General features: G+C 44.5%; 2 protein-coding genes across 5 annotated transcripts in view; one reads left to right on the forward strand and one right to left on the reverse strand.

Annotated features, from left to right (window-relative positions):
• The window catches only part of arhgap10 (Rho GTPase activating protein 10), a 40187-nt gene extending 21870 nt beyond the window's left edge, over positions 1-18317 (reverse strand). For 2 of the 4 annotated variants that reach the window (XM_076147633.1, XM_076147629.1), the window contains exons 1-14: positions 17737-18316; positions 7393-7488; positions 7073-7134; positions 5774-5845; positions 5433-5534; positions 4559-4669; positions 4279-4383; positions 3899-4028; positions 3501-3607; positions 3284-3375; positions 2642-2723; positions 2390-2432; positions 2200-2268; positions 1677-1751 (exon numbers count right to left, since the gene is read on the reverse strand). In XM_076147633.1, coding sequence (XP_076003748.1) covers positions 1677-1751; positions 2200-2268; positions 2390-2432; positions 2642-2723; positions 3284-3375; positions 3501-3607; positions 3899-4028; positions 4279-4383; positions 4559-4669; positions 5433-5534; positions 5774-5845; positions 7073-7134; positions 7393-7488; positions 17737-17890 — 1300 coding nt within the window. In that variant the 5' untranslated portion in view covers positions 17891-18316. Of the gene's footprint in view, positions 1-1676; positions 1752-2199; positions 2269-2389; positions 2433-2641; positions 2724-3283; positions 3376-3500; positions 3608-3898; positions 4029-4278; positions 4384-4558; positions 4670-5432; positions 5535-5773; positions 5846-7072; positions 7135-7392; positions 7489-17736 lie in introns of all 4 variants that reach the window. The other 2 variants (XM_076147630.1, XM_076147631.1) reach the window with 2 other exon arrangements.
• Positions 18318-19608: 1291 nt separating this feature from the next.
• On the forward strand, positions 19609-27204 carry prmt9 (protein arginine methyltransferase 9). The gene is made up of 13 exons (XM_076147907.1): positions 19609-20109; positions 20584-20783; positions 20945-21093; positions 21233-21469; positions 21621-21788; positions 21915-22017; positions 22395-22504; positions 22609-22801; positions 22968-23151; positions 24234-24924; positions 25024-25177; positions 25885-26007; positions 26415-27204. The coding sequence occupies exons 2-13, from the start codon at positions 20586-20588 to the stop codon at positions 26652-26654; spliced, it is 2550 nt and encodes an 849-aa protein (XP_076004022.1). The 5' UTR covers positions 19609-20109; positions 20584-20585; the 3' UTR covers positions 26655-27204.
• Positions 27205-27212: the final 8 nt, after the last annotated feature.

Raw genomic sequence — 27212 nt, forward strand, 5'->3', positions numbered from 1 at the left:
GTTATTCCCTTAAAAAACACTGACTGCGTCTGCGCTGTGCGGTGAACTTTGCACATCATTATAAAAGAGTTGGAAAATATTTACGAAACATCACACAAAATAAAAATCCCCATTTAAATGACGACAATTTGAACCAACGGCTCCATTTTTAAAAATGCCACCAAGAGCCATATGAGCCATGTTATTTTCCGTTGGTTCGTGTGGGCGAGCTGTCAGCCTTGGCAGAGTCGCAGAAACACACTAATGTGTAAGTGTTATCAGCACAAAAGTAGGAAGGGATCGGAACTTTGGAAGTCTCAAATTTGGAAGAGTCAAGCGTGGAAGTTAATCTATTGTGTAATTCTTTGGTGATACCTCTCTGTATCTTGACTGTGCAGTTTGTAACGAAAGAGCTCAAACTCAGCACCTGTTCTGGCTGTGAACACACACACAGACACACACACACACACACACACACACACACACACACACACACACACACACACACACACACACACACACACACACACACACACACACACACACACACACACACACACACACACACACACACACACACACAGTACAACAGCCAGAGGTCAGGGACTAAATGTAGCTTACTTTTACAGTATGCCTCCTGATATATTGTTGCCTGATATTCAATAGGTGCTGCTCTCTCCATTTCTACTGTAATATAATGGAAGAATCGTTTCCTATAACTCTGTCCTCTCCGATTGGACTACGGTCATGTCAGTGGGTGAGAGATGAAATGAGGAAGAATAATCATCGTGTATTCTTCACCCACACACCATTAGCTGTTGCATGCATGAAATAATAATTTTTGAATGTGTGTATATTTAGAAGTAGCACTGTGCTCCTAATGTAATTCAAATTGATCATTTTAAACATTTGCACAGTGCTAGAGCGATGAGTAAGTTTTTGATACCAGAACCCATTCGGTACTTGAACCTTCTGCAAGTCAAATCTTCATTTTCCCTTTACCCTCATTAATGTGTGCTGTGTCGAGACAACAGACGGACGCTGCCTGTGCCTTAATCAGGCCGAAAATAAACTTCTTAGAGTGCGGCAGAGTGATAATGGGGTCTACAGCGTGAGTCGGCAGGTTGGGAGGCTGGAAGGATTCGGAGCAGGAAGCTGAGACAGGCTGGCGGCTGCCTGGGTTTGTTGTCATTCCGAACACAGAGCTGAAAGTGAGCTGGTGTCTGCTGGAGACGACAGGAAACAGAGAGCAGACAGGGAGCAAAGGAGAGGACAGAGGACAAGCTCTGTAGAAAAGGGAGCGAGTGAAACAGATTCAAGAGAAGTGAGATGAATAAAGGAAATAGACTGACTGAGTAAGCAAGCTGCAACAACATCAGAGGCACGCTCACTTGTGCGATAATGAACCAAAAGCCAAAAAGTACAAGGACATGGATGGTAGGGAGCGGGGGGGAGGATGTGTGGGGGTATGAAACTGCTCGCCATTGAGTGGAGGACACATTCTAGCACTTGTGGTGTGGAGAGTGAGACACAAGTCTGGATGTAAGTGCCTGACTCACAGCCTCTCTTTTAATATCACAATAAAATCAGTTACAGCTGAGCCTTAAGAGTCAGTAATAGCGCCTAAATGTAACTTATAATATTGTCAATGGCAACATTCTAGTTTCAAGAGGACAAAGAAAAAATAGATCACCCACCAATCATTAGTGACACGAGCTTCTGGACTTTGGAGCTGACACCAACGACCCTATACAGGCCCTGGTCATTGATACCTGACAAGAACAGACAATAATATCATAATATACACAACAACAGCTCTGTACTTGGAAAATATAAAACAATTTAATGATGGTTATGTCTCTGTAACAGGGACTGAGTTCAGTGAGCTACTTTGGACATACTTTCAATGTTTGGCTTATTCAAAGGAGCAAGATAAAAGCTCATTTATGACTGACAGGATGGGAGAGCAAACTTTCAGGCTAATTCAGGAATGTGAGAACTCGACCAAAGTGATGGGAAATGTGGTGCTACGCCATCAAAAGCATTAGTAATGTTGAAATCCTCTCATGTGCCTGCCAGCAAGTCAGCCTTTTGCTTGAATATTGGAGCAAGGCTGCCCCCTTGTGTATAGACAGAGACACTGTTCCACACATTAACCGTTCACCTTCTATTGGCCTGACAATCAGTCGAGTGTGTCAGTGTTTTTGTCAAAAAGCTCACCTCTTTTCTCTATGGCACTGATGGAGTTCTTCACAAAACTCAAACCCAATTCATCCAGCTGAGCATCAACTGTAGAGTGAAGTAAGCCAAAGCAAAAAGCCTTTAACTTCCGCTGTGCTCTCATGAAACATCTTACATTTTCAACAATTCTGGATTGGAAAAAAATACTCTGGTACAAAGCGATACTTACTTCCTCTTTCTTTAGCATATGGCCGTCCTAGATAGTGTCCGACCTGAAAGGCAAAAACAATGTTTACAAAAAATGGGTGGTCAAGATCAAGTATAGAGCCTGTAGGAAAATGATATGTGTTCAAACCAAGAAAAACACCATTTTCACTAAGATGACTATTTAACAGTAAACAGTCGGGCTACTTTTAGAGGCATATGAGAGTATTAGCCAAGTGTGAAAGTTATGATGACACAGTGCAGGCGACTGACTCACAGGTTCCTTTCCGCCCATGGCCTGTATCCAGAACTTGTGGTCATCTTCTGACAGCGCTTGTACTGTGAGAACAATCCCTGGACTGAGAGAGAGAGACAACCTACATCAGCATTAAGTATAGACTCAGCTCTAAAGAGTTTAGCCTCTAAGATCCTCTTTATGGTTGAATTCCTATCCCAATTATCACCATAAAAATGTATTAAAAAGGACCACAAAACAGTGCCAACAGACTCTCTCGGAATGTGAGCAAATGTTTATAAAACGTACGATAACGCGAGTCCAGATACATGATAAGTTCAACATTTCAGATAGAATTGGACTTCAGGTCTCGAATTTCTGTACAAAATCTGGGGTATTGCCCTTCTATTAATAGAAAAGAATATGGGCACGGTTGCGTTCCGTTGACTGACATAATGAGATATCTATTACAGCAGGGCACAGCCGAGTATGACAAATCCCCCCAGCTATGTGTGTGAGGGCAGGCCTCCCAAGACAAATCCTCCTGTCCCGCCACTCAAACAGCCACAGAGCTACAAGCTAAAGTAATGAGCTGCATGTGAAGCAGTAAATGGGTTACCTTCCAATGCCAAATAAACAAGGCGAAAAAGGATATTTGAGGAGCGGTGCCGGGCGATAACGTACCGATCTGTGTCGAGGTCTAAGCAGAACCTCCTGTCCAGCATATCTGTGGTTTTGAGGATGCAGGATTTAAGCGTGACAGACTCCGTCTCACCCTGGAAGAGAGATAGAAGATACAATAATAAAAAAAATGATATTATGAAAGCAGATGGACTGCATAGTTAAGTTGAAAAAGAAATTTGGGGGTGGGGGTGTTAGAAGTGGCATGACAGACACTCACAATCTTGCCACCGGATCTGTGGTCAAATGTCACCATGTGCAAGAGTTTCTGCTCTTTCACAAATATGCAGTAGCGCTTCACCCAACTTGAACCAAAGGGAGGTGGACCTGCAGGTGGAGCACGGATGAGATGGACACAAGCAGGTTTGAGTTTCCCAGAAAGCCAAGAAAAAGTACTGCTGTAGGTAAAGTCCCATAATGCACCTCTGTGTGAAATTTTAACATACAGTGCGAGCACCTGAACTGAGGCGTAGCACCAAAAGGTAGCCGCCAGTCGTTTTAGTAAAAATATCAACACTCCGTAGAACATTGTACCGACACGACAGGAACCATTAGGCAGGCCCATGTGTTCTCACGTCAGGAATGGTGAACACACATTGGTGCCATGGCTGGACTTACGTCTCTCCTGTACGTACAGGTAGCCTTCACAACTAATCGCACTGGTCTGTCTGTATTCTTGGGGCGCCTCCCTGATCCTCTTCATCAGCTCGTGCACTTCTGACCGCGTGCCCTCAAACCGACTCCTTGTCTGCGAGGCAAACACAACATCCCAGAAGTCAGAGTCAAAGAGAAAGACGAGTCCGATGGGATGCACTTGATCTGGTTTTAGTGTAAGTAGGCATTGTTTGTTATAAATAAGAGTGTGATGAGCCTGGCAGACGTCTTACTGCCTTCCAGAGATCAAAAATCGTTTTAAAATTTGAAATATGACTCCTATTCCTGCACAAGATAATTACAAATCAAATTAAAGCACAGAGTGTTTGCTGGTGCCACCTTACGTTTTGAATATTAATCTGCAGCGCTCTCTTGTAATGGTCAAAGTCCTTGGCCAGCTCAAAGCCCTGGTGATAGAAGGTGAAGACTGTCTGAAAGAAGGCCAGCATCTGAAATCACAATGCGATAGAGATACAGATCAAAACGTGCAGAACGATCACTCAGTCTTGAATTACAAAGGATCAGTAAGATTGACACTGTAAGTGAAACTGACAGACTTGACTTCATCTCTTCATAGTACTATGAAAGAGAAACACTCGCGATCTGAGATGATTGTGTACTTACAGGTTCCACGCACTCAAATTTCTTTCTCTCTTGGATCTCCTGCAATTTGCAAACATAGTCTAGCGACTCCTCCTGAAAGTGCTGTCTCATGGTCTCTACTTGGCTGTCTGCCTGAGGAGGGAGAGGACACACCATGGTGGATACAGTCACACACAGAGAGAAGAGAGAGAGACGTAAAAGGGAAAGAGAAAAGATGTAGAATAAGAAGAAACGTTCTGGCTTTTGTGGTACAGTGCAAAGCTGTAAGGGAACCTAGATGCATTTCAGGTTGTGACACAAACAATTGATGTTTGTTTTGCGCGTGTTAGTGAATGAATCATCGGCTGTATTCCTTGAGATCTGACAGCAATCTGTGTTGGTGCCACAGACCTTCATGGAGAACACAACAGCCTACAGGGATTATGTCAACAGTTTTGAGTGTCCTCTGTGGCTAGTGTATACAGAACATATGGGTAGGCCTTACATGGCTACATGAAATGGCAAAGTATACAAGACATAAACTTTTATTTCGTCAGAGAATGTTTGATCCTCCACGATTTAAAACTTTTATCTCGCTGCACTGCAGTATGATCTTTCCACACACTGCAGCGGAGAGGTTTGACAGTGGGACTACAGTGAAAATGACCACACATTCCCTTTTCAAAACAAGCCAGGAAAAGTGCCGTCACAATGCCTTGTGACGGCACTTTCCTGGCTTGTGAAACCTGTGCAGTCCAACCGGCTAACTGCGGCAAAGGTTTTCCTCGTGGCACCAAAGCCAGAACAGGCTTCTCAAATGGAACCAAAACATCCACTTCCATCCATTTTACTGTCAAAGCGGTTTGCATTTCTCTGTTTTATGCATCTGTGAGTGCATTCTTTTAAGGAGAATTACCTCCTGTAGCTGTGGCTCTTTCTTCTTTGCCGACATATTCAAAAGCTTTTCCAGAGAGCTGTAGTACTTCTCCGTTTCCTTTTCGTACTTCTTTCTTTCCGCCTTCAGAAGGTGAGGGAGGGAGAAAGCAGATAGAGGGAACAAAGCATCTTATTATTAATTGTATCAAAATCTGTGTAACAACATTCACAGGGTTAGAGGGTTATCAGATACTTGAATACTTCAAAACCAAACAAACAGGTCAGCTGACAGGTAAAATCTACATTTGAACATATTCAATGTGTTTGATGTGTGTGTTCATGCCAAATATTAGAAAAGAGTAATAAAATCATATACAGTACCCTTACTGTGCCCAGCTGCTCTTTCCTGAACTTCTCCAGTGGTTTCATTAAGGTTTCTGTGATGTTTCTCATCTAGAGGGAGACAATTTCTTTCATTATCGTTTCAGGAAAAACAAATTCATGTTTTATGTGGCCTCTAATCCAGTAGCTGTATACACCTTCTGGCACTCTGTCAGTCAGACTGTAAACTGCGTAACTGAAACTAAATACATGTGATCTTCTCTGTGTGTAAAGCATTGAGGGAGTCAATGTATTTGTCTTGATCCCTGCGGTGCTTTTGCTATGCTGGCTGCTGGACATGTCTGCGCCTGCATGCCCAAGCTTCTTTGCCTTACTTTGCACTGTGATGTCATCCCTCTGTGCTGAGCGGTGCTGTGTGCTGAGTGGCGTGTTTGCCATTACAGTCTTAGCCCGCCAGTTAAACAACTCGGTCAGCTGCTGGTGATGGGGTCCACTTCCACCCCCCTACCATCTTTAATTTGTTCACTTTTAGAATGTCTTTGACAAACTATAAGTTGCTATTTGCCTAATGTGAGGTTGTGCACGATCAAGATACAAAGTCTACAAAGTACAAAGCACTTTAATGAGTCCAACCTTGGCAATATTGTGTTTGGCAAAATGTGAAACAATGCGAGTTCAAATCTGCCTTAATGTCGGAAGCGGTATAGATGAACTATTTGAACTACTGGCCCTGATGCAGTAGCAGGTATTTATGGGGGCATGTTGTAATGGGCTGTATTGTTGTTGACCTGGTTGCCTGTAAAAGCTCCGGTGATTCGCCTTGGTATTTAAAGCTTGGGTGTGAGAATGGTGATCTGCACTCGTGTCCTTTCTGCAGCCGCTCCCAGGCAGGTGCTGTGATAGTGACCCTTAGACGGGGCACAAGAGACCTGAGGGAGGAGCCGTTCAAACACTAACGACACGTATCCATATCCACTAGGATCCACAAGGCTAATTTGCGGCCTTTACTAGATGCTGTCGTGTAATTAGGGAGAAAATTACAACTGTTGTACTTGAAGGGGTCTCTGAGTAATGGATGCAAGTAGTGAATATGAACAGAAATATGAAGCACGAGGTTGGTGGACACACACACACACACACACACACACACACACACACACACACACACACACACACACACACACACACACACACACACACACACACACACACACACACACACACACACACACACACACACACACACACACACACACACACACACACACACACACACACACACACACACACACAGGTATTTCCCTGTCTTTCAAGCAGGTTCTGACTGGTTGTGCTCACCATTAACTCTCTTTGGTCTTCTAGGTTTTTAAGGAATGAGGAGAACTCCTGCAAAGACTCATCTGAAAGCAAAATCCAAACACAGACATCATAAATGCACCCTCCCCCGCTCTTCAGCACACAGCCACAACATGCAATCCAGAGAGACATTATGATCATCAGCAGTCCAGACAACAGGTACAGTACGAACCGAAAACAGTTCTTAAATGTGCTGGTGGAGAAAGGAGTGTAAACAGACATTTACAGTGAGTGTGTGCATCAGTGAGAACTTTCAAGTAGTGGTTGGTTTGCATCACGTGAGGAGACAAACCCACACTTACCAATGCACCGCTCATCGTCCGTCTTTGCATCGCCGATGTACTCAAAGTGAAACTCTCCCAGGCATTGGGCAAACTTCCGTTGAGCCATTCCGAGCTCTGAAAGGAGACATTAAAAAAAAGTTTTTAAACGCAGCACGCCTCAAAGCATGCAGCGTGTCAGATGGGCTGACCCACCATGCTTGATGGGAAAGTGACACACTACACAAAACAAGCTATCTTGTTCAGGTCCCATGGCGTACATCACACACTGACTTACCACACTGCAAACATCCTGTTCATCTGCAGTCGACTACATCCTGTTTCACATACAAACATGGTGTGCCAGGTAAGCGCTACAGGGCAAACCAGGTCAAAAGATGTTCTCATGGTTTAGAGCTGTTTGAGCTGCGTGTTTACACATTTGGATTTCATTCAATTTCGTCAAATTATACATCTGCAGCTCCCGCACAGTGCAGTACAAGTCTTCTGACTGCACATGATATCTTAATTAATCAATACAACATTTGTCAATATACTGTAACTACGCCTTATAAAATAGAAGATTAAATAAGATTGGATAGAAGAATACATTAAGAATCCAGAAGAAACTGCTTTGCACAGCATCGATAGATAGAATTTAGAGAGTGATTGCATTTGTAATACGTGAATAAGGGTTTAAGCTTAGACAACCACAAATAGGTCACTGTAGGAAACCGCATTCAATTTTGGGACTAAACAGATTTATATGTTGGACCATATGGGCGTATATTTGGATGCATTGCAGTGACTGTTGACAGAGAAGTCCACTGCATCAGCAAAAAAAGCAAGCTCTATTTATTTCATAACTGTGTCGAGATTCCCTAAGGTGGGAATCTCTGGTCCATGGCGTTCTCCCTGGGGACGCCTGACAGAATGTGGTGAGGGTATTTAAAGACTGGGGCTGTGAGCAGTATCCTGCAGAGCAGTGTCATTCGCTTTGGCAGCTGCCTGGGACTCCGGAGGAAACAATAAATCCAGCTAAACTATTGACTGCCTCGCTCGGGCTGGAGTGAGACCTAGTACCTACTGCAGAACCATGTATTAGCAATTAATGGTTCTTCTTTGATTATTCATCTTTATCCTTATTCCAAATAGAAAAGTCTTCCTCAACTGTTTGTCATTTGAAAAAAATCTCTTCTCATAGTCTTCCTGGTGCCCGCAGACACATCCCGCCCCAAAATATCATTTCAACTTCTCTGTGTGTAAGTGTGTGTGTGCCTGCTATGGATTAAACCTACACTAATGCGTAAAAGCTGAAACATGTGAACGGTATTGTGCCTCAGTCTGGCACAGGAGGCAAACCTTCCTCTTTCATTCAAAACGGCGTAAATCCATCGCTGTTGGTTTTTTGAACAAAACTCAAATCAAGGAAGCGTGGACCGATTGAATAAGCGCCGAAACGCTTTAAGTCAATTGGTGTAAGTGGTAGAAACACAGGAAGTAAAAGGATGCACAGCGGACAATGAGGTAGCTTACGTATTATATCATTTACAAGTGTTTGTTCTTTGACCAGGCCCTTTATATAGCACTTGCAGGAAACATGTTCTTTCTTTCCCCAATGGGTGAGGTCATTGTTGTTCTTAAGAAACGAAAAGGTCAAATGGAGAGAAAATGCAGAAGAAAGAAGAACATGTGAAACCAAGCGACGGCTACATAATATTGCAGGAGAGACTAATTTGTATCATTAGTCAAGACTTGCAAAGATGTTCATTAGTCATGTACCTTAAACCCCAAAGACACAGTGAACACAAATAGGCCACCACATGTGCAAGAGGCCCTAACAAACAACAGCAAGTCTTCAAAGACAGCAGTTTGGTGAGGTATGAAGGGATGTGAGCGGGGAGGATTATGGGAAGCCATATTTTTGTCAGCTTGGAAACAGATGTGGGGGCTGTAGCCTGACTTTATTTGACAACAGGTTACGTTGGGAAAGGAGTGAACTCAAACGCACCAAATAAAGTTCGGAGCCCTTTTTTGTTAATACGCCCCCGCTTTTTACTTTTCCTCCCCGCCGTTCTGTCACAGCGATGACGTCCGAGATGATGAAGTGCAACGAGTGGAGTGGTTACGCAGGAGTTAGGAGGCGTTACTGTTCAAATGAAAAGGTACGGTAAATACTGTATGTACGAGCCCGTCAGGTCAGGGCTTTGTAAGGAAACACGCTGAATATAATAATTTACGTTGTACTGATCATAATTCTAGAAGGATGTGGAGAGCAGACTAGGGTGTGCAAGTCCACTAAAGGGAACACTTCCTTCTCAATTTTCCCTCATTTGCAGTGAGTGAAGCAGCTGAAGACCATTGACCGTCCATAGGCCTCCAGGCCACTGCCGAGGTGCCCTTGAGCAAGGCACCGAACCCCAACCTGCTCCACTGGCGCCGGCTGCTGGCCGCCTGCGGTGCCCCCTCCGATGCATGTGTGTGTAGGAGGGGGGCGCAAACTTTCAAGTGTGTGTAATTGCATTTGTGAGAAGCATGTATGTGTATATCATGAAATGTAAAGCATGTACTTGAAAGAAGAATTTCTAAGCCTGCTGAGACAATAAAGGCATTCTTTCTTTCTTTCTTCTTTCTTTTGACAATCCCAAACCCACAAATACAAAACGCTCTAACAATCTTCAATATAATGTATGTAAGCGTGGTAAAGACGTGACATGAGTAATATTCTCGTTCTCAACTATTAAGTTTCAGCTCTTGAATGTCTTGCTCGTCCTCACCGATGATACACACACAGCCAGAATGATTTCATGTCTAGGTCTTGTTTTGTTTTGTTGCCCCTGTACAACGCTCTACTTACTGCAACACTGACAACGCAATTCATCATTTTACCAGCACTTTCGCAGTGCAGAATAAGATTTGCCTTATTTAAAATGATATAGGCCTAGTCTGAACAGAAATGCTTGTCAGTACCTCGTTTCACCTTATAATACCAGCAATCTATCAATCATATCTGAACATACAAAACTATTCTGTTTGTCTGGAATTCCCAAGGTTTCTTCTGCCCCAGGCAACTGAGCTATGGTATTCCCCCAAGTTCCCCCCTGAAACTCCCGTTGTTTTTGATCTATTCTCTCTCAGTGACATCATTTTAACTGACTTTTTGTTCCTTCTTCGTTATATAATGAATCAACAGCCTGACACTAGAGACAGCCAGGCTTTCGTTTTTGGTTGCTTCAGTAACGTCTACAAGAGGAAGTGAACTTAAGTTAAACATCCTTTTAAAATGTTTCTAGAAAACTGGTAAAAACAATATATAGCATCCAATATCCATAATGTATAATATATCCAGAGGAAGGTTTGTGAAGGACTTGGTGTCTCCCTCGTGCTTTTCCTCCGCATGCAGTGAGCGGCCATCCCGGTGCCGCCGTCAACTCTAAGTATATTGAGGTTCTTCTATGGCATTGTGGTCCGAATCTTCCCGCTTGCCACAATCACAATGTTTGTTTTTATAAGATGAAGGTCAGAATGTTACGACATATTTGATTGACTGTTGCAACTCAAGATCGGGTGCTCTGATTGGCCAGTCGGAAACCATTACATATGCAATGCGTTTGAAGCACATGCTTTTTGGGCCCCACTTTATAGAATCAAGAAAACAGGCCTCGCTTCTTTTCTCTCGCTCTCATATTCCCCCACCACAGCCTTTGATGTGATCTCTAGCTGCCTGCACTGCTGTATGATGTCATCCTATAAAAAACTCTACCTACAAGATCATCGAACCAACAACACTGATGTCATCGAGAACTCTGTGTCCACACTACAGTGTCATTTCTACTCAACCTCCGGCGGCCGTGGCTTTCTGCTGTTGCCCTGTTTGTCATCCTACTGTCTTAATGAACTTAAACATGAATTAACCTAGTTCTCTTCTGGATTTCAGTTCTCCTTTCTTTCTCTCTCTCTCCAACTCTCTGCTTCTCTTCTGTATGTTTAACAAAAAAAGTTAAATAAAAATAATAATACATAAGCAGTATATGGAAATGCGTTACACACACAGACCAAACCAGCAGTATTGGGATAAGGTGGCCTCACTGCCTTTACTTTGACACGGAACGCAACTATTTATCTCCAACAACATTGTTACAAACGCCCCCGACTGTACAAGCTATCAGCCCGGGTCACCGTCCCCCCGTCTCCTTATACATTTTGTCCACGTGTGTATGCAGAAGCCATTAGATATGCAATGATTGAGTGTGCACAGGCTTGTTGGGCCCCCCTTTATGGAATCAAGAAAACAGTCTTAAGGTGTATCAGTAGTTATTATTTGACCTTTTGCGATGCCATTGTTTGTTATCGGCAGGACTGAAATGACTCCAACACACAGGTGAACGCAGGGTGGAAGATTCAGCAGCTGCTCCCCCCACGAAGCGAAAACTTGTTTTGACAACATTCCACTGAGCCTTGACAAAGATTCGACATGCTATATTTTGTCTGAAGTAAGATCAGGGCGGGGTCCAATATCACTCTATTCTGAAAGGGAATGAAATAAGGGAAGAGATATACTACTGTACTAAAAACTCAAAACAATCATAATAAAACGCTTCATTTCAACAAAAGTCATTTGTTGTGCACTGCTTGACCTTTTCTCTAAAGGTTAATTGAATTTAAGCCTTCTACCTTTTAAAATAAACTGGATTAGAATTTCAAGGGTAATCCTTTCTCAGCAATGACGGGATGAAGGCCCAGGTCGCTGTGCACAATAGAGGCCTTACACAAAGAACACTGATGTCAATGAATAGATTTGCAGTCCCTTCATTTGAGCCATATGCGAGTGTGTTCCACAAACGCTCTGTACAATCACACCCAGCCACAGACTGATTGCAGCGCTGCACACTGAACGCTTGTTTAACTAAGTGCAGGGGTGGACAGTTAATGGAGCAATAAGAGGCCAAACTGCAGGGATTTCATTACATCAAATGTGAAGAATGAATGTCATCCTGATAGGCGAAGCCCCGACGTTACACAGCAGCGCAAGCGGCTCTCGGAGAAGGAAAAAAGTAAAGACGGCATCTGTGTCGCTGCATAGTGTCAATTCCAATTACAAGAGCGTACGTCAACTGGATAGGATCACTGTAGCAATAAACAAACGTTGTCAGATGAGAGGTCTGCAGAACAGATTGAAACGATAGCAGCTATCCTAGAGGAGAGAACATCACAAGCACAAGAAATACCACACACAGGGGCACACCAGAGTCCAAGCAAAGGCTTCGTCTGCTTTTTGCCTTTTAAAGCAAGGCATTTCAGAGCAAACCTGGGAACTGTCAAACTTGGCTAGTTTCTGTGCAGAAAAGCAGAGACCCCGGGCCTGCAGGCTAGAGCGTGAGTCATACAGACCCCACCTTACGTCTATCTGCTACGAGCCAAGTTTGTCTGCAACGGGGTGGAGAAAAACAAGAAAAAGAAATGCAGAGCTGTGCGGGGAAAAAACACAGGTGCCCCTATTAGTCGAGGTGCTAAGAATAACAGATGGCACAACGCTGGTAGAATGGAAGGGAAACGGAGGGCTGTGGTTAGTGTGGAGCAGCACAGATCAGAGCAAGAGAAGCTCCAGCTCGCTCATCTATCTGCAAGAGGACTGTTAGCAGTAACAAACGCACACACGCACACACACACACACACACACACACACACACACACACACACACAACCCCCCCCCCACACAGATACAGCAGGTGTATACACTATCTGTATCTGGGCTGGTGGCTTCAACGATGAACAGCACAAAGATACATTGCAAACAAAGCTATTGTGCTTACGCGCTTCATATACTTTGCCGGAGCGGGACACTGCAGTGTTACTGTACGAGCGCGTGTTTACCGTCAGCGGCAGATACAGAGGCAAGACGGCTGCCAAATATCGACGCCATAGTTGAGCCGGCGAACTTTGTTGAAATATTTAATTCCGCGACATGATGACTGAGCTGCGCCTCGGGGTCATTATAAGAAACAGTCATGCTTGGTGTGTCTCTCTAACTGTGGCTTCACTTTGGACGCATTATCTCATTAACTCTGCAATGGCGTCCCTGGCAAGAAGTCTCTGTATTACCTAAATAAGTGTACTTAAGATAATCCTGTCAAGGGGCATAACTTGTTTTCCAACCATTAAGTCAAAAGGAGGAAACTAAACTTTGTGTGTATTGGCTGCTGTGACAGCTTTCTCCCAAAACAATTCAGGAAAAAGGCATGTATAGGTCAAAGTTCAAGCGCAGAGGGTCACTTTGGGTATATTATCAACCATGTCCGCCGTGTATTCGTTGGCAGCAGTCTGAGTGTTGTTTGTTATGATTTCTACACACTTATTATCAGATGTGCCACTCGGGTCAGAGCTTGCGAGGGTCCAGGCCCGGACAGAGCGGCCAGTGTTTACATGCTGTGCTGTGCCTCCCCCCCCCCCCAGTCCTTCCTGTTCCACTTGCCCGTCTTTTCCAGCCACGCTGCTGCACCTTTGCCCCCGTCCGAACCCACAAACCCGTCCCCTCCCAGCAAAACTCTCTCTCCCTCGCGCTGTGTCGGTCCTCCTGCCAGCTCTAGCCCGCCCCCGATCTATGCATTGCGTCACCCACGACTTCCCGGTGCTCAAAACAAGACAGTAGGGTGAGTTCTCCGAGGGTTACAGGGGCTAGGCTGTAATCAGCAGTATCCTGTCGATAATAGAGATAATAGATGTATGTTAGTATCTGCATATGGGGCACATAAAACTCTGAAATGCTGGATTTGTTCCAAAAAATAAACAACTTTCTCCACCAAAGAAGAAAAAGAGTCCCCAAAGCATCATAATCTCAGGTATGGACCGTTACTGTTTGAGTGGGCCTTGTTTACTCGAAAGCCAGAGATGGAAAAGCGTTCCTCCCACATGACTTCATGTCTGTGCTAATGCGTATTTAATGAAAGATGTGATGTGGCTCTTTGGCAGAATCGGTGCTGTGATTATAGAAAGCAGCTTTGAGTCGGAGCGCACCACGACAGCAAACTATTAAATCCGTTTACCCCGATGAGAAAAATATGTTTACATAGCTGGGTTTGTTTTTTTTCAGTGCGGAATACTAGAATACAGTTCCTCGAGGTCCTGAGGTACGCCGACCTTCCTCTGAACCGTTGTACAATCAACAAATGAGGATGCTTTGACGCATTAATAAAGGCATTTTGCGTTATAATAAAGCAGTGTGCGTGTGTCACTTTGCTATTATGACTTTTAACCCACATGCCAGGAGCATCTGAAGTCCAGCTGTGGAGGTGACTGAGCTTGACCCCCTCGGTCCAGCCTGGCTCCCCTGATCATTCTAGTGATACGCTATCAAATAAAACATGAAATGGGTCTGACCAGGCTGTTGGACACATCGACGAGATAATTAACATACAAACGACTCCTCCTCTCAAATGGAGAAGTCATTCTTTCCTGACCCGCAAACATGACATCATTTGTGTGGCCAAATGAGTGACGGACAATAACAGTGCTGGGTGTTGGAGAGGGCACAGACGGGACAGAGTTCCTGTGGAGGAAACTCAGCGAAACAGAAGCACATCTGCACGTTGCTCTCCTAGTGGGCACTTCCGTGTCACGGCTCTTTGGACCCGGGCACTGTTTTGACATTTCCTTCCAGATCCAAGGACTTTCCATCATGGGACATCCTCAGAGCCGTAGGAGTGACGGGAGTAACTTTGCGGCTGAGGATGGACTGGGACTTGAGTTCCATGAAAGCGTCCAAACAGCAAGTCCAATATTTCCAGCGTCAAATGGAAAACAAAGTGTTTCAGCACTATTTCTCTAAATATGGGAAGTTTACTGTGGGGTATAAAGAGACTCAATCTCAGACTCAATCCTTTTACAACACAGCTAAGTGTAAAATCATCTTGTAAAGCCAGTAGCGATCCTCATATACCGACACCCTTGCAGCGCTCTGTTGCCCAAATCAAGTCCACCCATCCCTAAAGCGAGGCTATTTGAAAAGTCACCCTTCCTCTTTTACCAACCACAAAGAAGGAAAGATTCATAAAAACAAACAACCGCTTTCCCTAAGAGGAGAACTGAGACGACTGATTGCGTTGTCTGGAGACAAACCGTGTTGGTTTGTAATGGGAGCTCGGCTGAGGCGGAGCTCCACCCTGCGTGTGTAAATGAACAAGGCTGTTACTTTATAACTTAGTCTTAGGTTATACTTAGGCTATAGCTTGTGATCTGTGATGCAACTACACCGTGGTTTGTGAATGTCTGTAAAAAAAGAGTGACATAAGGCTGCCAGTGTGAGACTCTTTTGGGAAATGGCAGCGTTTGCTTTGAGTCTAGATTATGTCTCTAAATAACAAAATAACGCTTTTTCTTTTTGCTGATGCAGGTGGATGATGTTGTGGAGTTGCTCCGCTCCTGTGATTAAGGAGGACCGTCAACACCCCGTGATTACAGTGATCCCGGTATGTCAAACACAGTCATTTGACATTGGCGGAAGGGACAGAAAATGGGTGTCCGTGCAGCAGAGGTCAAGCTCAATACTGTGAGTGCATAGAATACTGTGTGTGCTGATAACAGCGGTACACAACTCAGAATATTTAGTTTAAACTGAAGCCAAATTCCCAGTATTCCCATTGGAGAGACTTTAACTAAAGACTCCCTAGCTCTGATGATGCATCATGCTTTTATGGTGAAAAGAGGGATAATAAACTATGATGAAAACAACCATATGGACCATTTAAACACTTTCAATCACCTACAGAAACTCACACCCTGCATAGTCCAACCATAGAAGACCCGACGCTCCCTCCTGAAACGGGACACCGTCTATATAGACTTACACTAGCATAGCAAACTATCAATATCCAGCCATCTGTGACCAATACAAGACAAGCCGAGAGGTCGGCAGATAATTGCGTCATTGATTCCTTGGTATAGGCTGGATAAAAAAGACAGGTGGTTCATCTTTCATTTCAACACTGAAGCCCTGTCTGACTGTATGTTTCCTGGAGACGTTCGATGGCCACCTCCTTGTGCAATTTCCCCATAATGAGTCACGTGTAGTCAAAGCGCCAAATGTGCACAACAGAGACTACTGGATTAAATGCATTATTTATGAAACACTCAAGTTGCATAATAGCATTTCCACCCTAACGCACACATTAGGAGTTTTAGAGTATCGGAAGGATTAAAACCCAAACCTATCTTATTGGCTGCAGTCCTGATGGAAGAAAACAAAGACGGGAATGTCCAAATTCACTGCATGCAAATAGAAGCAAGGGCAATAGTGACATGCAGACTTAGCAGTCCTAGCACAGAACTCACCAACAACATGACTGTATGTCTGAATTAAGCATAAACTGCAGGAGTTTGTGAATCGACAGAGCAGGGTGTCAACAGTACAGGTTTGATGGTGACGGTAGTGATGCAACAGTGTGCAGAAGATCTCCTTGGCATCTGCGGTCAATCAGCATAGTGAGAAGCCAGATGATTGGCTGATAGTTGCCTAACACAGATACAGTATATACATATCCAGCATACTTGGTGCTCTACTTCACAATTGCACATAATTTAAAAAGGGACACGGCGACATTGGTGCTTCCCAGGTGCATTCCTTAGATCTTTAGTCAAAAAGGTATGGCCTGCTTAGACCGGGACATTAGGCTGAATCATGGAGCTCCAGCTGATAGAAAACCTTTGTGATGCAATTGAATGAACATGTCACCACAGCTGTCCAAGGCACCTCACACTGTGAAGGCAGTGAGATCACCTTGTAGCGTTTGCCAGCACATTTCTGACTCCAGAAGGGCTCTGTTACTAGGGCCAGAAATTGTGATCATACCTGTAATAAGGCAGCAGTGTGGAAACAAAAACCCACAATCAAGAGCACCAACCTAGTGCATAGTCCATATGAGCTACAGAAACTAATCTACATGTAAACACTACACTGTTCCATGCTGCAACTTTTCAACCTGGCAACCGCAAAGGCAATTGTGGGAAATCGGGTAAAGGTACAATGAAGCATCTGAAAGAATTTCCAAATGAAACTGTAACATATTGACAGCAGCCTCTCTTCCATGACTTTATGCGACAATAACAGCCAATAACCTGAGGCCAAACCCAGCCCACAAGACTAGAGTTCACACAGATAATGATCTAATCATTTTTAAGGGAGGTGTGTGTAAGTATGTGTGTGACTGTGAGGAAACAGTCCTGTGGGTTAAGAAGCTTTTGGGGGAAAATTAATTCAGCAAATGTTAATCTCATGTTAAAGTATAAACACTAGCAGTAAGATTTCCCTGGTATTCCCCCCTAAATATAAAGCTCACGGGACCCACAGATTGCAGAAAACAGTTGGTTAAAGTAGTAAATAGGTGATCTTACGCTTTGTTGCATTGATGAGGTTCTTTCCATCCTTGTACAGCTCTTTGATGAACCTGTTGGTCTTGTCCAGCTCTGCTTCGTGTGTCTTGATCTTCTCCCTGAAGCTTGGGCTGTCCAGATAGCACTCACTGAACTCCAGCGGGTGTAGTCCCATGGCTCCAGATAGGTCGGCGGCTTCGTTTTGTTTTTTACAAGCACCTGGTTAAAGAACGTCGTTCACTTCGTGGATGGAAAACTCTCCGGTGCGACCAAACAACCACTTTTTCCGCTGGTAAACTCCCTGTGTAGTGTAGCAAAGAAGAGCATATCTACGTTAGGGAGCTAGCGTTGCTTAGCATGGTAACTTCGGACACAGGCGCATGGGTGTTGTTCCACAGTTGTCAAGTTACGCGGTGGTAGCCAACGGAGTTAAATGGTGACTCGTAATAACACCCAGTCGGTTGAAGTAATAATCCCGAGTGTGTTCATTAAAGTCGTTAGAAAACCATGCCTGCTGTAATCCCCTGTAACTTTTTCCCTCGCCCACCACACGCACTCTACCTCGCACTGTGACAGATTGGGAAACTCTGCTGACATCTGCGTGCGTGTAGCAAAAAAAGTGTAACAAAGAGTGTAGAGCGAGAGAATCCACCGCCGCCTACTTCCGTCCTCGTGTATCAGACTGACTGACTTTATGTGGCGGTAACGACGGAGTATTTGCATGAATTTACCAGTTTATCGGATGAATTTTATTTTCATACTCATGCGTTGCTGAGTCTGTCAAAGAGAGTCTGACTGTTTGGTGTCAAAATGACAACAGCGCTCATTTAATTAAAGCCTCAATTTAGTGTTAACATATGGATTGGGGCGAGACATAAAGGATTGCTCTACATTGAACTCTTGTACATTTGAATGTACGACACATTCTCATGCACTGGTAAAAGACGGTACATTTTAATTTCTCCCTTTATTGTTATCTGTTTTTGGCGAATATATTGAGATTTCATGGTCTTTTTGCATTTTACACTATACTTTAAAATAAATTGCCTTCTGTTAATGTTTATTTACTTGGTTGTACGTGTTCATTTGCCTTTTGTGAATTGTCCAAGATAATACAAGGTTTTCATTGTAATGGCGGGCACTGTCACACGTTTCAATGTCTATGGCAATACATCTAAACTCACTCAGTTAAAAGTATATAAGCAATATGAAATAATAATAACAATTACTGAATTATTTAATTAATAAAATGTAATGCCCATAAACAATTCTGTGGACACCAGAGGCACCCAGACAAGAACAATAGAGACAGATACATGTAAAAATCCTAGTACCAGAGGTTCTTTCTCGAAGAAGAAAAATGATCACATTACACAAATGACCTGAAAACAGACCACTGCAATCTTCCGGTACAGGAACCAGCTGCCAGTTGTTAGCAAGGCCGCCATCCAACAATTGGTTAAAACAATTATAGATTATGAAACACTGGACAACAAATGGCCTAACTCTGGCATGATCCACTGCAAGTGGTTGAAACCAACACAGCATTGAACAACTCTGCGTAAACATACAGGATAATCAATGTGGGATAATGTTATTGATCAGTCCATTTTCCATTACACAAAATGGTGAAACTGCTTTTGCACCACAGCTGGACTGGACGAACATAGCTATACAGAGAAGTCAATATAACAATTATGCCACCTTTAATTCTAATAGCAATAAGAATACTACTGCTCCTACTACTACTCATGGTAATAATAATGTTACTCCTTAAAATAGCTACGGTAATGATCTTGATTTAATTTATACTCTTTGGGTTTGCTTTGGGAATCCTCTGCCTTTGGCGCTATTAAAGGAAATATATATTTTTGTCGTTCACACAACTGCACTGTTATTAAATTATAACGAAAATTATTATCCAGCGTGTTTCCCACTCATTTTTCAGCGATTATTACCGGATACAGGCTTCATATAGCTTTCCGTACAATGCGGAACTCAGCATGAAGTCGCAGGTTTCTGTCCGAGTTATTTAGCGTAAGCACATTTTCGTTGTTCTGGTCGTGTCCAGACAGGTCTTAGATATCAAAAAAATGCGCGATTCTTCGTGGAGATGTGATTTATACTTTAGTGTCTAACTAGGAAAACACACGGTGAACATAAATAAATGCACCCATTTCTTTTGACGTTGCTATTTGTAGCGCCGCTGACCTGGGAAGCGCCGCTATGTGGATGGATAAAAGCGACACAACCATGCTGACCAAAGCGTCCTCATAGCGGCCGAGGGTGTGTGAGATTTGGAGCGACGCCTAAACCAAACACCGGGGATCCCCTTGGTGTGTACCGCTCTGGACTACCGAGGCCTTCATAACGTTAACGTTTACACAACACACAGTAAGTGATTGTCAGCATGATGCTTTTTCACTTCAGTCTGACTGATTTAGAGATGGAATGACAACTGCCTGAAAAAGAAGTAGCCTATATGTTTCAAGTATTGCTGAAATATGTCTTATTATTATTATTATTGTTATTATTACATAGCATTCGATTAAAGTTTATTGATCCTGGATGCTCAAACGTGTGGGGAAGCTAACTTGCATGTGTTGCCAGTACAACAATAGAAAATGGGCATAAACAATAAACTATTTTTAAACAATTGCAATTATGAATATAATTTCGACTAAATGCATTAGCTACATACGGGTAAAGGGCAGCTTGTTATGAACAGGCTGCTGGTTTGTGTTATTACTATATCCGGAAACCTAACCTATCCAAAGAACAAATGTATCAATGATAAATATGTGTTATTATTGTTGATTACCACTGGTTTAGTTGACGTTGTTATTTCTCTCTGTCCCTTTTTGTAAGGGATGCCCAATGCCAGTGTGAGGCCAAAGCACGGCAGGAGGAACAGACGGCGGCGCCGAGAGGATCCGGTCAGGAACGAGCTGGTCTGTAGCTCCCTGGAAAGCGCCCAGCAGTGCCTGTTCAACCAAGATTATGGGACTGCTTTCGTCCACTACCTTCTGGTGCTCAACCTTGCACCAGCCTTTAAGGACTTTGCAAGGGTAACAACTGTTTGTATTCTGTAGAACAGTCTGTGTTTACTGCCAAAGGCTGTGTGTACGTAACCTCTCACGCAAGTTTGTGTTTATGCTTTGAAGTGACTAAGTAGCACACCAGTAGTAAAATATGTCTTAAGTGCAGTGTTGTGGTTTGATCCCTGCAGGAATCCTTCAGGTTCACTCTTTTTAAATGGGCAGATGAGCTGGACTCCCTGGGCCGCATTCAGGACCTCTTTAGCTGCTACGAACAAGCCCTGGAACTCTACCCTGCTGATGAGGTCATCCTAAACAGCATGGGAGAACACCTGTTCAGGTATTCTCTTACTCTGCATGCATTCTTGTATTCTATCATCACTTTCTTTACTACGGTGAAAAACTACAACTTTACATTTTATCCAAATTTTCCGCTTGTACCTCTGTTGACCATTGTGGGTTTCCTTTTTTACGATCAGAATGGGCTTTAGAGACGAGGCGGCGGGTCATTTCCACAAAGCCTTGAAGCTCAGACCGGACTACCCAGAAGCCAGGGAGAACTTCTACCGCGTGGCCAACTGGCTGGTGGAGCGCTGGCATTTCTTGATGCTGAACGACCGCGGCAGGAACCAGAAGTACCAGCAAGCCATCCGGAAAGCTGTTCAGGGCGGCTGCAATACCGTGCTTGACATAGGTACAGGCACTGGGATCCTTGGGTGAGATATTTTCACGAGGATTGAGATTTAATCTGTACTATCTATCATTTACACACTCATTTACTTTGGCTACAGCTAGAATAAACCTTGTGTTCCTGGATACATTGCAGTCTCGATTCTTGTTCTTATTCTCTGGTTCGTTCCTGTTCAGCATGTGTGCCAAGCAGGCGGGAGCGGCAGAGGTCTACGCCTGCGAACTGTCCAAGACAATGTACGAACTGGCCTGCGAAGTGCTGAGCGCTAATGGGATGGAGGGCAGCATCAAGCTCCTCCATATGAAATCTCTGGAGATGGAAGTGCCCAAAGACATCCCACACAGGTGAGATCCGTCGATCCTCAAGGCTGCAGCGCTGGGAAAAGAATCGCCTCAGTTTGCGTATGTAGTTATGAAGGCGTTTGCCACTGTTTTTTCCACCTAAACTGTCTTTTTTTGCCTCCTTCCCAGAGTGTCTTTGGTGGTGACGGAGACGGTAGATGCAGGATTGTTTGGCGAAGGCATCATAGAGAGCCTCATTCATGCCTGGCACCACCTACTCCTCCCTCCACAGGTGACCGAAAGCCTTTAAAACGCATGCTGGGATGACTGAATAATGAATGAGTTGATCTAGGGGAAATATACCCGACAACAATTGAAACACTCCTTTATTTGTTTTCAGCATATATCAGGTAGAAATGCCAAACATCTCCCAGTTCTGGCTCCGCTCACGTGTGATTAGTCAGTAATCAATTGAGTTATGAAAAATGATGATATGATAGTTTAACTGAAAGTCGGTTGCGTAACAAACAAACACACGGCAGGAAATGTAATTCAATATCTCGTCCGGTTACGCGACATCCTCATGGGCTAGAGCACACGGTGTTCCGCATCGTACATACACAGATGGACAGATAATGGCCATTTCAAAATTGGTTCTGTTTCCTTCAGCGTGCCCTGAGTGACTCTGCGGAGGCTTCTGTGACAGGCCGGGTCATCCCTGCTGGAGCCACTGTGTTTGGAATGGCCGTCGAGTGCCTTGAGATCCGCCGGCATCACAGGTAATCTCCACAAATCTAGTCCGGACTCGCCCCCGGGTCGAATCTGTCTCTGTAAACACAGCAGAGCTCAGGTCACACACACCACCGTTCCTCTTTTTGCACAGGATGTGTGTGTCCGAGGTGGGTGGCCTGTCCTTGGCTGCGGCGGGGGAGCTCCGGAGCCCGGTGAGCTGCACCTTCATGCCGGACGACTCGGTGGAGCCGTACACCACGGAGAGACTCAGCAGACTGCCGGGGGGCTACAAACCTCTCACCGAGCCCTTCAGAGCCCTCGACATCGATTTCAACAATGTGCAGGTGAGCAGAGGCGGACCAGACGTGTGCTTCAGACAGTTTGATACAGTTATGGATAATGATGTTGCCATTTGAGAATTAGGTCAGTCAGTATCGAGTCCCTGCTGTTCATCATTCACATCTGCTGGCGGGCGTTTGAGGCTTACATTGGGGTCTTATGTGCCTGTAGGAACTGGAGGGTCTGAGCTCCAGGGAGGCCCGGCAGGTGCGTCTGCTCGTCACCCAGGAGGGCGAGCTGGACGCCCTGGCCGTGTGGTTCCAGCTCCACCTGGACGAGGACAGCAGCCTGTCCACCGCTCCCCAGGAGGACACATGCTGGGAGCAAGCCATCTACCCCGTCCACTGCGCCAAAGGTGAGACCCCCGTTGTCCCCCCCATCCTCCGCTCGTCTACTGCTCTCCTCTTCCATGCAATTCTGAGTTTCATCAGATGAGGGCAGTGTTTGTTCAAGTCAAGCTGAGAAGCTGCAGAAGGCATGCCAGGCTGAACTCAGTTATCTGGTTACATCAGCAGTTAATACTTTAAAGACAATGAATAAATACAAATCCAATATATAATAAATAAAGAACTGACAAAATCAAACAGACATTAAAAACATCAAACATATGTTAACTGTACAAAATTAAAGTATACCTGAAGAATTTATTTTAGCCTTTAATTATTACTGCAGCTATTCCAGTCTTCAGTCAATTATGGAGGCCTGTTTATCATGACTGTGTTCTAGTTGAGTCCCTGTTTGTCTTTTATGTTTCGGTGTGTTTAGATTAGTTTACAACATTTTATTTCACTTTCTTAAATGTTTTAATGCATTTTTTAGGGCATTTTGTTCCTTTTTTCATAAAACAGTGGGATTTGCAGGTCTGGACAGATGTGGTGCTTCTATACAAAAGAAGTCTTGTTTTTAGATTTTTGGCTGTGTTTTTGAATTGATGTTCTTAAAATTGATCAATTGATTCATTTAAATCAGTTTTCCTTTAAGTAATGGTTGCACAAACCTCTGTGAGCAGTAACTCATTCCATTTGTTATCACGGCGCCTCATCTTGCAGACAGGACTCTCAGTCTGCTGCTTTTCTTAGCTCCATTAATTGGCCGTGGCAGCATCAAAGCAGCTGCCACCTTTCCTGCTGATCACCAACATCCGTTACCCGGCTGCTGTGACGTGTGCACCGGGATCGCCTGTGACACTGTTTAGTGTTCATGAAATTCTTATAGGCGATAAATATGCATTTTCCCCAAATGACTCTGACAAGCCGCGCGCTGACATGAAGACGCGAGCAGATGTTATTCCTTCAGGATTCGTTTCTATGCGTCTCCCCCCCGTGAATCTCAATTCTCCGCTGAGCTCACTCTCTTTACCTCTCCCCGCCTCCCCTGACTTCTCTACCTGTCCCGCTTTTCCTCTCCCCTCCCCCCTCCTCCCTCCCTCTCCCTCAGGTTTCATTCTGAGGCCCAGGGACGAGCTGATTATCGAGGTCTCCTGCAGAGATGCCTACCTGAGGCTCTGCAGCGTTGCCGTGGCGAGAGACGGGCACGAAATCGGTCTAGACAAGCCCCCGGAGTCGCAGCACACTGGAAGCTTTGTTTCCAACCCCAACCCAGAGGCAGAACTGTGCAGCGCTCTGGCGTGTCTTCAAACCGACCAGAATCCAGCCAAAGACTTCTGCATGCTAGAAAGTTCAGAAATGGCACTGGTGAACAATCGGCATTACCATCAGAGTTTCAGCAGTGCGTTCAGCAAACTCATCACCAATCTGAAAAGCAGAGAGCAACGATCCGCCGCCGGCCTCGCCAACTCCACCAACGGCGTGGACAGCGCGGACCTGTTCTATGTGCTGGACGTGTCGGAGGGGTTCTCTCTGCTCTCCCTCATAGCTGCCAGCCAAGGACACGTTAAGGCCTACAGCTCGGTGGAAAAGAGCAAGCAGCAGGAAATCCTCAAGAGGCTGGCACGCTCCAACGACATCCCAGAACAGAGTCTGGAGTTCTGGCTCAACCGCATGGAGGACGAGCAGGGGACACTCCAGAGGCCCACCAGCGAGAAACTTTGGACGGCCATCATCTTGGACTGTGTCGAGACTTGTGGTCTCATAAGACAGAAGTTGATGGAGAAAGCCTCGCTGGCCAGGTGAGGAACGGCTGCCAAAAATGGGGGGAAACGTTGAGAAACCAAGACACACTTTAGAGCCCAATATCCGACAACAATAGTACTCATTGTCTTTGCCAGGTGCCTGCTGGAGGAAGGGGGACGCATCTTCCCAGAGCGCATCGTGGTGCACGGCATGCTGGTAGAGTCGGACACGTTACTCCTGGAGAGTGCGGTCCAGGGTCAGGAGCCGACACTGGGCTTCAACATCGCTCCCTTCATCAACCAGTTCACCGTAAGCATCCCTGCATTAAACCCAGACATGCATGTAAAACACTTACCTTATCAATGACATCACAGGAAAGCTTGTGAAAGCTGCGTAGTCAAACTCAAACTTCTTCAACCTTTTCCTTTTGTTGTTGTTGAGCAAGGCTTTTTTTTTAGGAATATAAAAGCCCAGGATTGTTTTCCCTCTTCGTCGTTGTGTGCAGTGCTTCTTTTCCCCACCTCAGTCTGGAAATTCTCCCTTTTCTTTCCCGCCTGGTGTTTGTGCTCTATTTTCACCGGCCCCTTGCGGGACAGTAGTTTAGTGAAACAGATGTTATCTTTGAAGCTCTCAGTGGAGGACGCTTTCTAGCACAACTGTCACAAAGAGAACACACAGCTTGGCCCGAGACATCCCTACCTGAATCCATCAGTACACATTACATCAAGCACATCAAACAGCAGGCTGCGAGATCTGCCCGAGTGTGACAGGGAGGAGGAAACGTTCTTTTGTTCTGTAGGAGATGAAGAGCGGCAGCACCGTGCTGCTTGGCTGCTTCTCCAGCTGCGGCCACTGTCCGTTTGTCAGGTTTTGAAGAGTTTGTGGTACAAGTTTCCAAGCATTGGTTTGTGACTGTACTTAAGGTCACTGTGTATATGGACTATAATGTGACTACATGTCTAACTAAACATCTAACAGTGTTTTTTTTTTTATCTCAAAATCTTCTCCGCATCTAGGTACCAGTTCATGTGTTTCTGGATTTCTCCACGCTGGAGTGCAGGCATCTCAGTGAGTCTGTGGAGCTCTTTGTTCTCGACCTCATGGATACTAACGCAAACTACGTTAACAGAGAGATCAAGGTACGGTTCAACCTCCGTGCACCGTCCACCACCTGGGGTGTAGAGGTGATGTGGGGTTGTACACAGCGCTAAAGTAACACATTAGAAATACTTTATTTAGTATGTTTTTCGAAGAATTGAGCAAATAAATACTTTTAGTTACGTGCATATCTGTCATAAGATGTATACTTTGGCTACTTTTGTCAAAACGCTGATGGAGCATTAGGTTACAAAATGTAACAAGAAAGATTTTGAGATTAAAGTTCGAATATTTTTGAAAAAAACAGGAGGACATTTTTGAGAAAACAGACAGAATACGACAGGCAGATTAGAACTCAGGTTTTCTGTCTGTTAAGGCATAGACTTCTCTCTTAGGGAGCTGTGTGTACTACTACTTACTGTGAAGCATCTTGATCCCTGATTTCCAGGTCCAGGCGACCTGTGCGGGCAGACTAACTGCGATCCCGTTCTGGTACCACATCTACCTTGACCAGGACATCAGCGTAAGCACCCTGAGCCAGAACTCTCACTGGAAGCAAGCAGCGGCGGTGCTGCAGCAGCCCCTGGAGGTGAGAGCAGCAGACTGGGTCCGGCTCGCCGTCAAGCTTCACAAGAGCACCATCTCCATAACGGCCCATATAGACACTGTGTCTGGATCCATGGAGTAATGGTGCCTTGCGTTTTAGTTTTGCTGCTAGTGTGTCATGCACTGACCAAATGGAAATGATTAGTATTAAATGTCATGGCTTCTTTTTGTCAGTCCAGCTTTTCTTTACTGCACATTGTTTCTGCAAACTTGTTAGTCTTCAGAGTTCTCCTTGTCACATGACTGCAGTGTGAATATTCTAGCTGCAAACCCAAACAGTGTTATGCTTGTTTACTGAACTTAAACTTGTTATCAATAAACTGTCAAATTAGGATTTTATTATAAATTGTTCTATATAAACAAGACATTTCTAGCAGATAACACAAAGTAAAATAACTTCCTGATTGTGATGATGCTGTAATTTGTCAGTAGCAGAAAGCATTTTTTGCTTCTAAAATAAAGTTTCTTAATAAAGACAAGAAGACATTTCCTGTTAAATCTGATTTATTTAAAGGCTGAAAGTGTTTCAGACAAAATTAAACTCAAGTGTGGAGTTTACATCCGATATGATGTCATCCTGAAAAGTTTATCAAAAACATGTAAGGCAATGCAACATACTGTAAGTGTCAGCAATGCAGAT

The sequence above is a fragment of the Genypterus blacodes genome, unplaced genomic scaffold, assembly GCF_046128005.1.
Source record: "Genypterus blacodes isolate CSIRO-AG114 ecotype Tasmania unplaced genomic scaffold, CSIRO-AGI_Gbla_v1 ptg000039l_1, whole genome shotgun sequence".
NCBI lineage: Eukaryota > Metazoa > Chordata > Actinopteri > Ophidiiformes > Ophidiidae > Genypterus > Genypterus blacodes.

What these genes read in the sequence shown, in the direction of transcription:
- prmt9 (XM_076147907.1), top strand. Translation starts at nt 20,586, where the DNA reads ATGCCCAATGCCAGTGTGAGGCCAAAGCACGGCAGGAGGAACAGACGG. An exon ending in ACCTACTCCTCCCTCCACAG is followed by an intron (nt 22,018 to 22,394) that starts GTGACCGAAAGC and finishes TGTTTCCTTCAG; the next exon opens with CGTGCCCTGAGTGACTCTGC. An exon ending in ACGTTAACAGAGAGATCAAG is followed by an intron (nt 26,008 to 26,414) that starts GTACGGTTCAAC and finishes CCTGATTTCCAG; the next exon opens with GTCCAGGCGACCTGTGCGGG.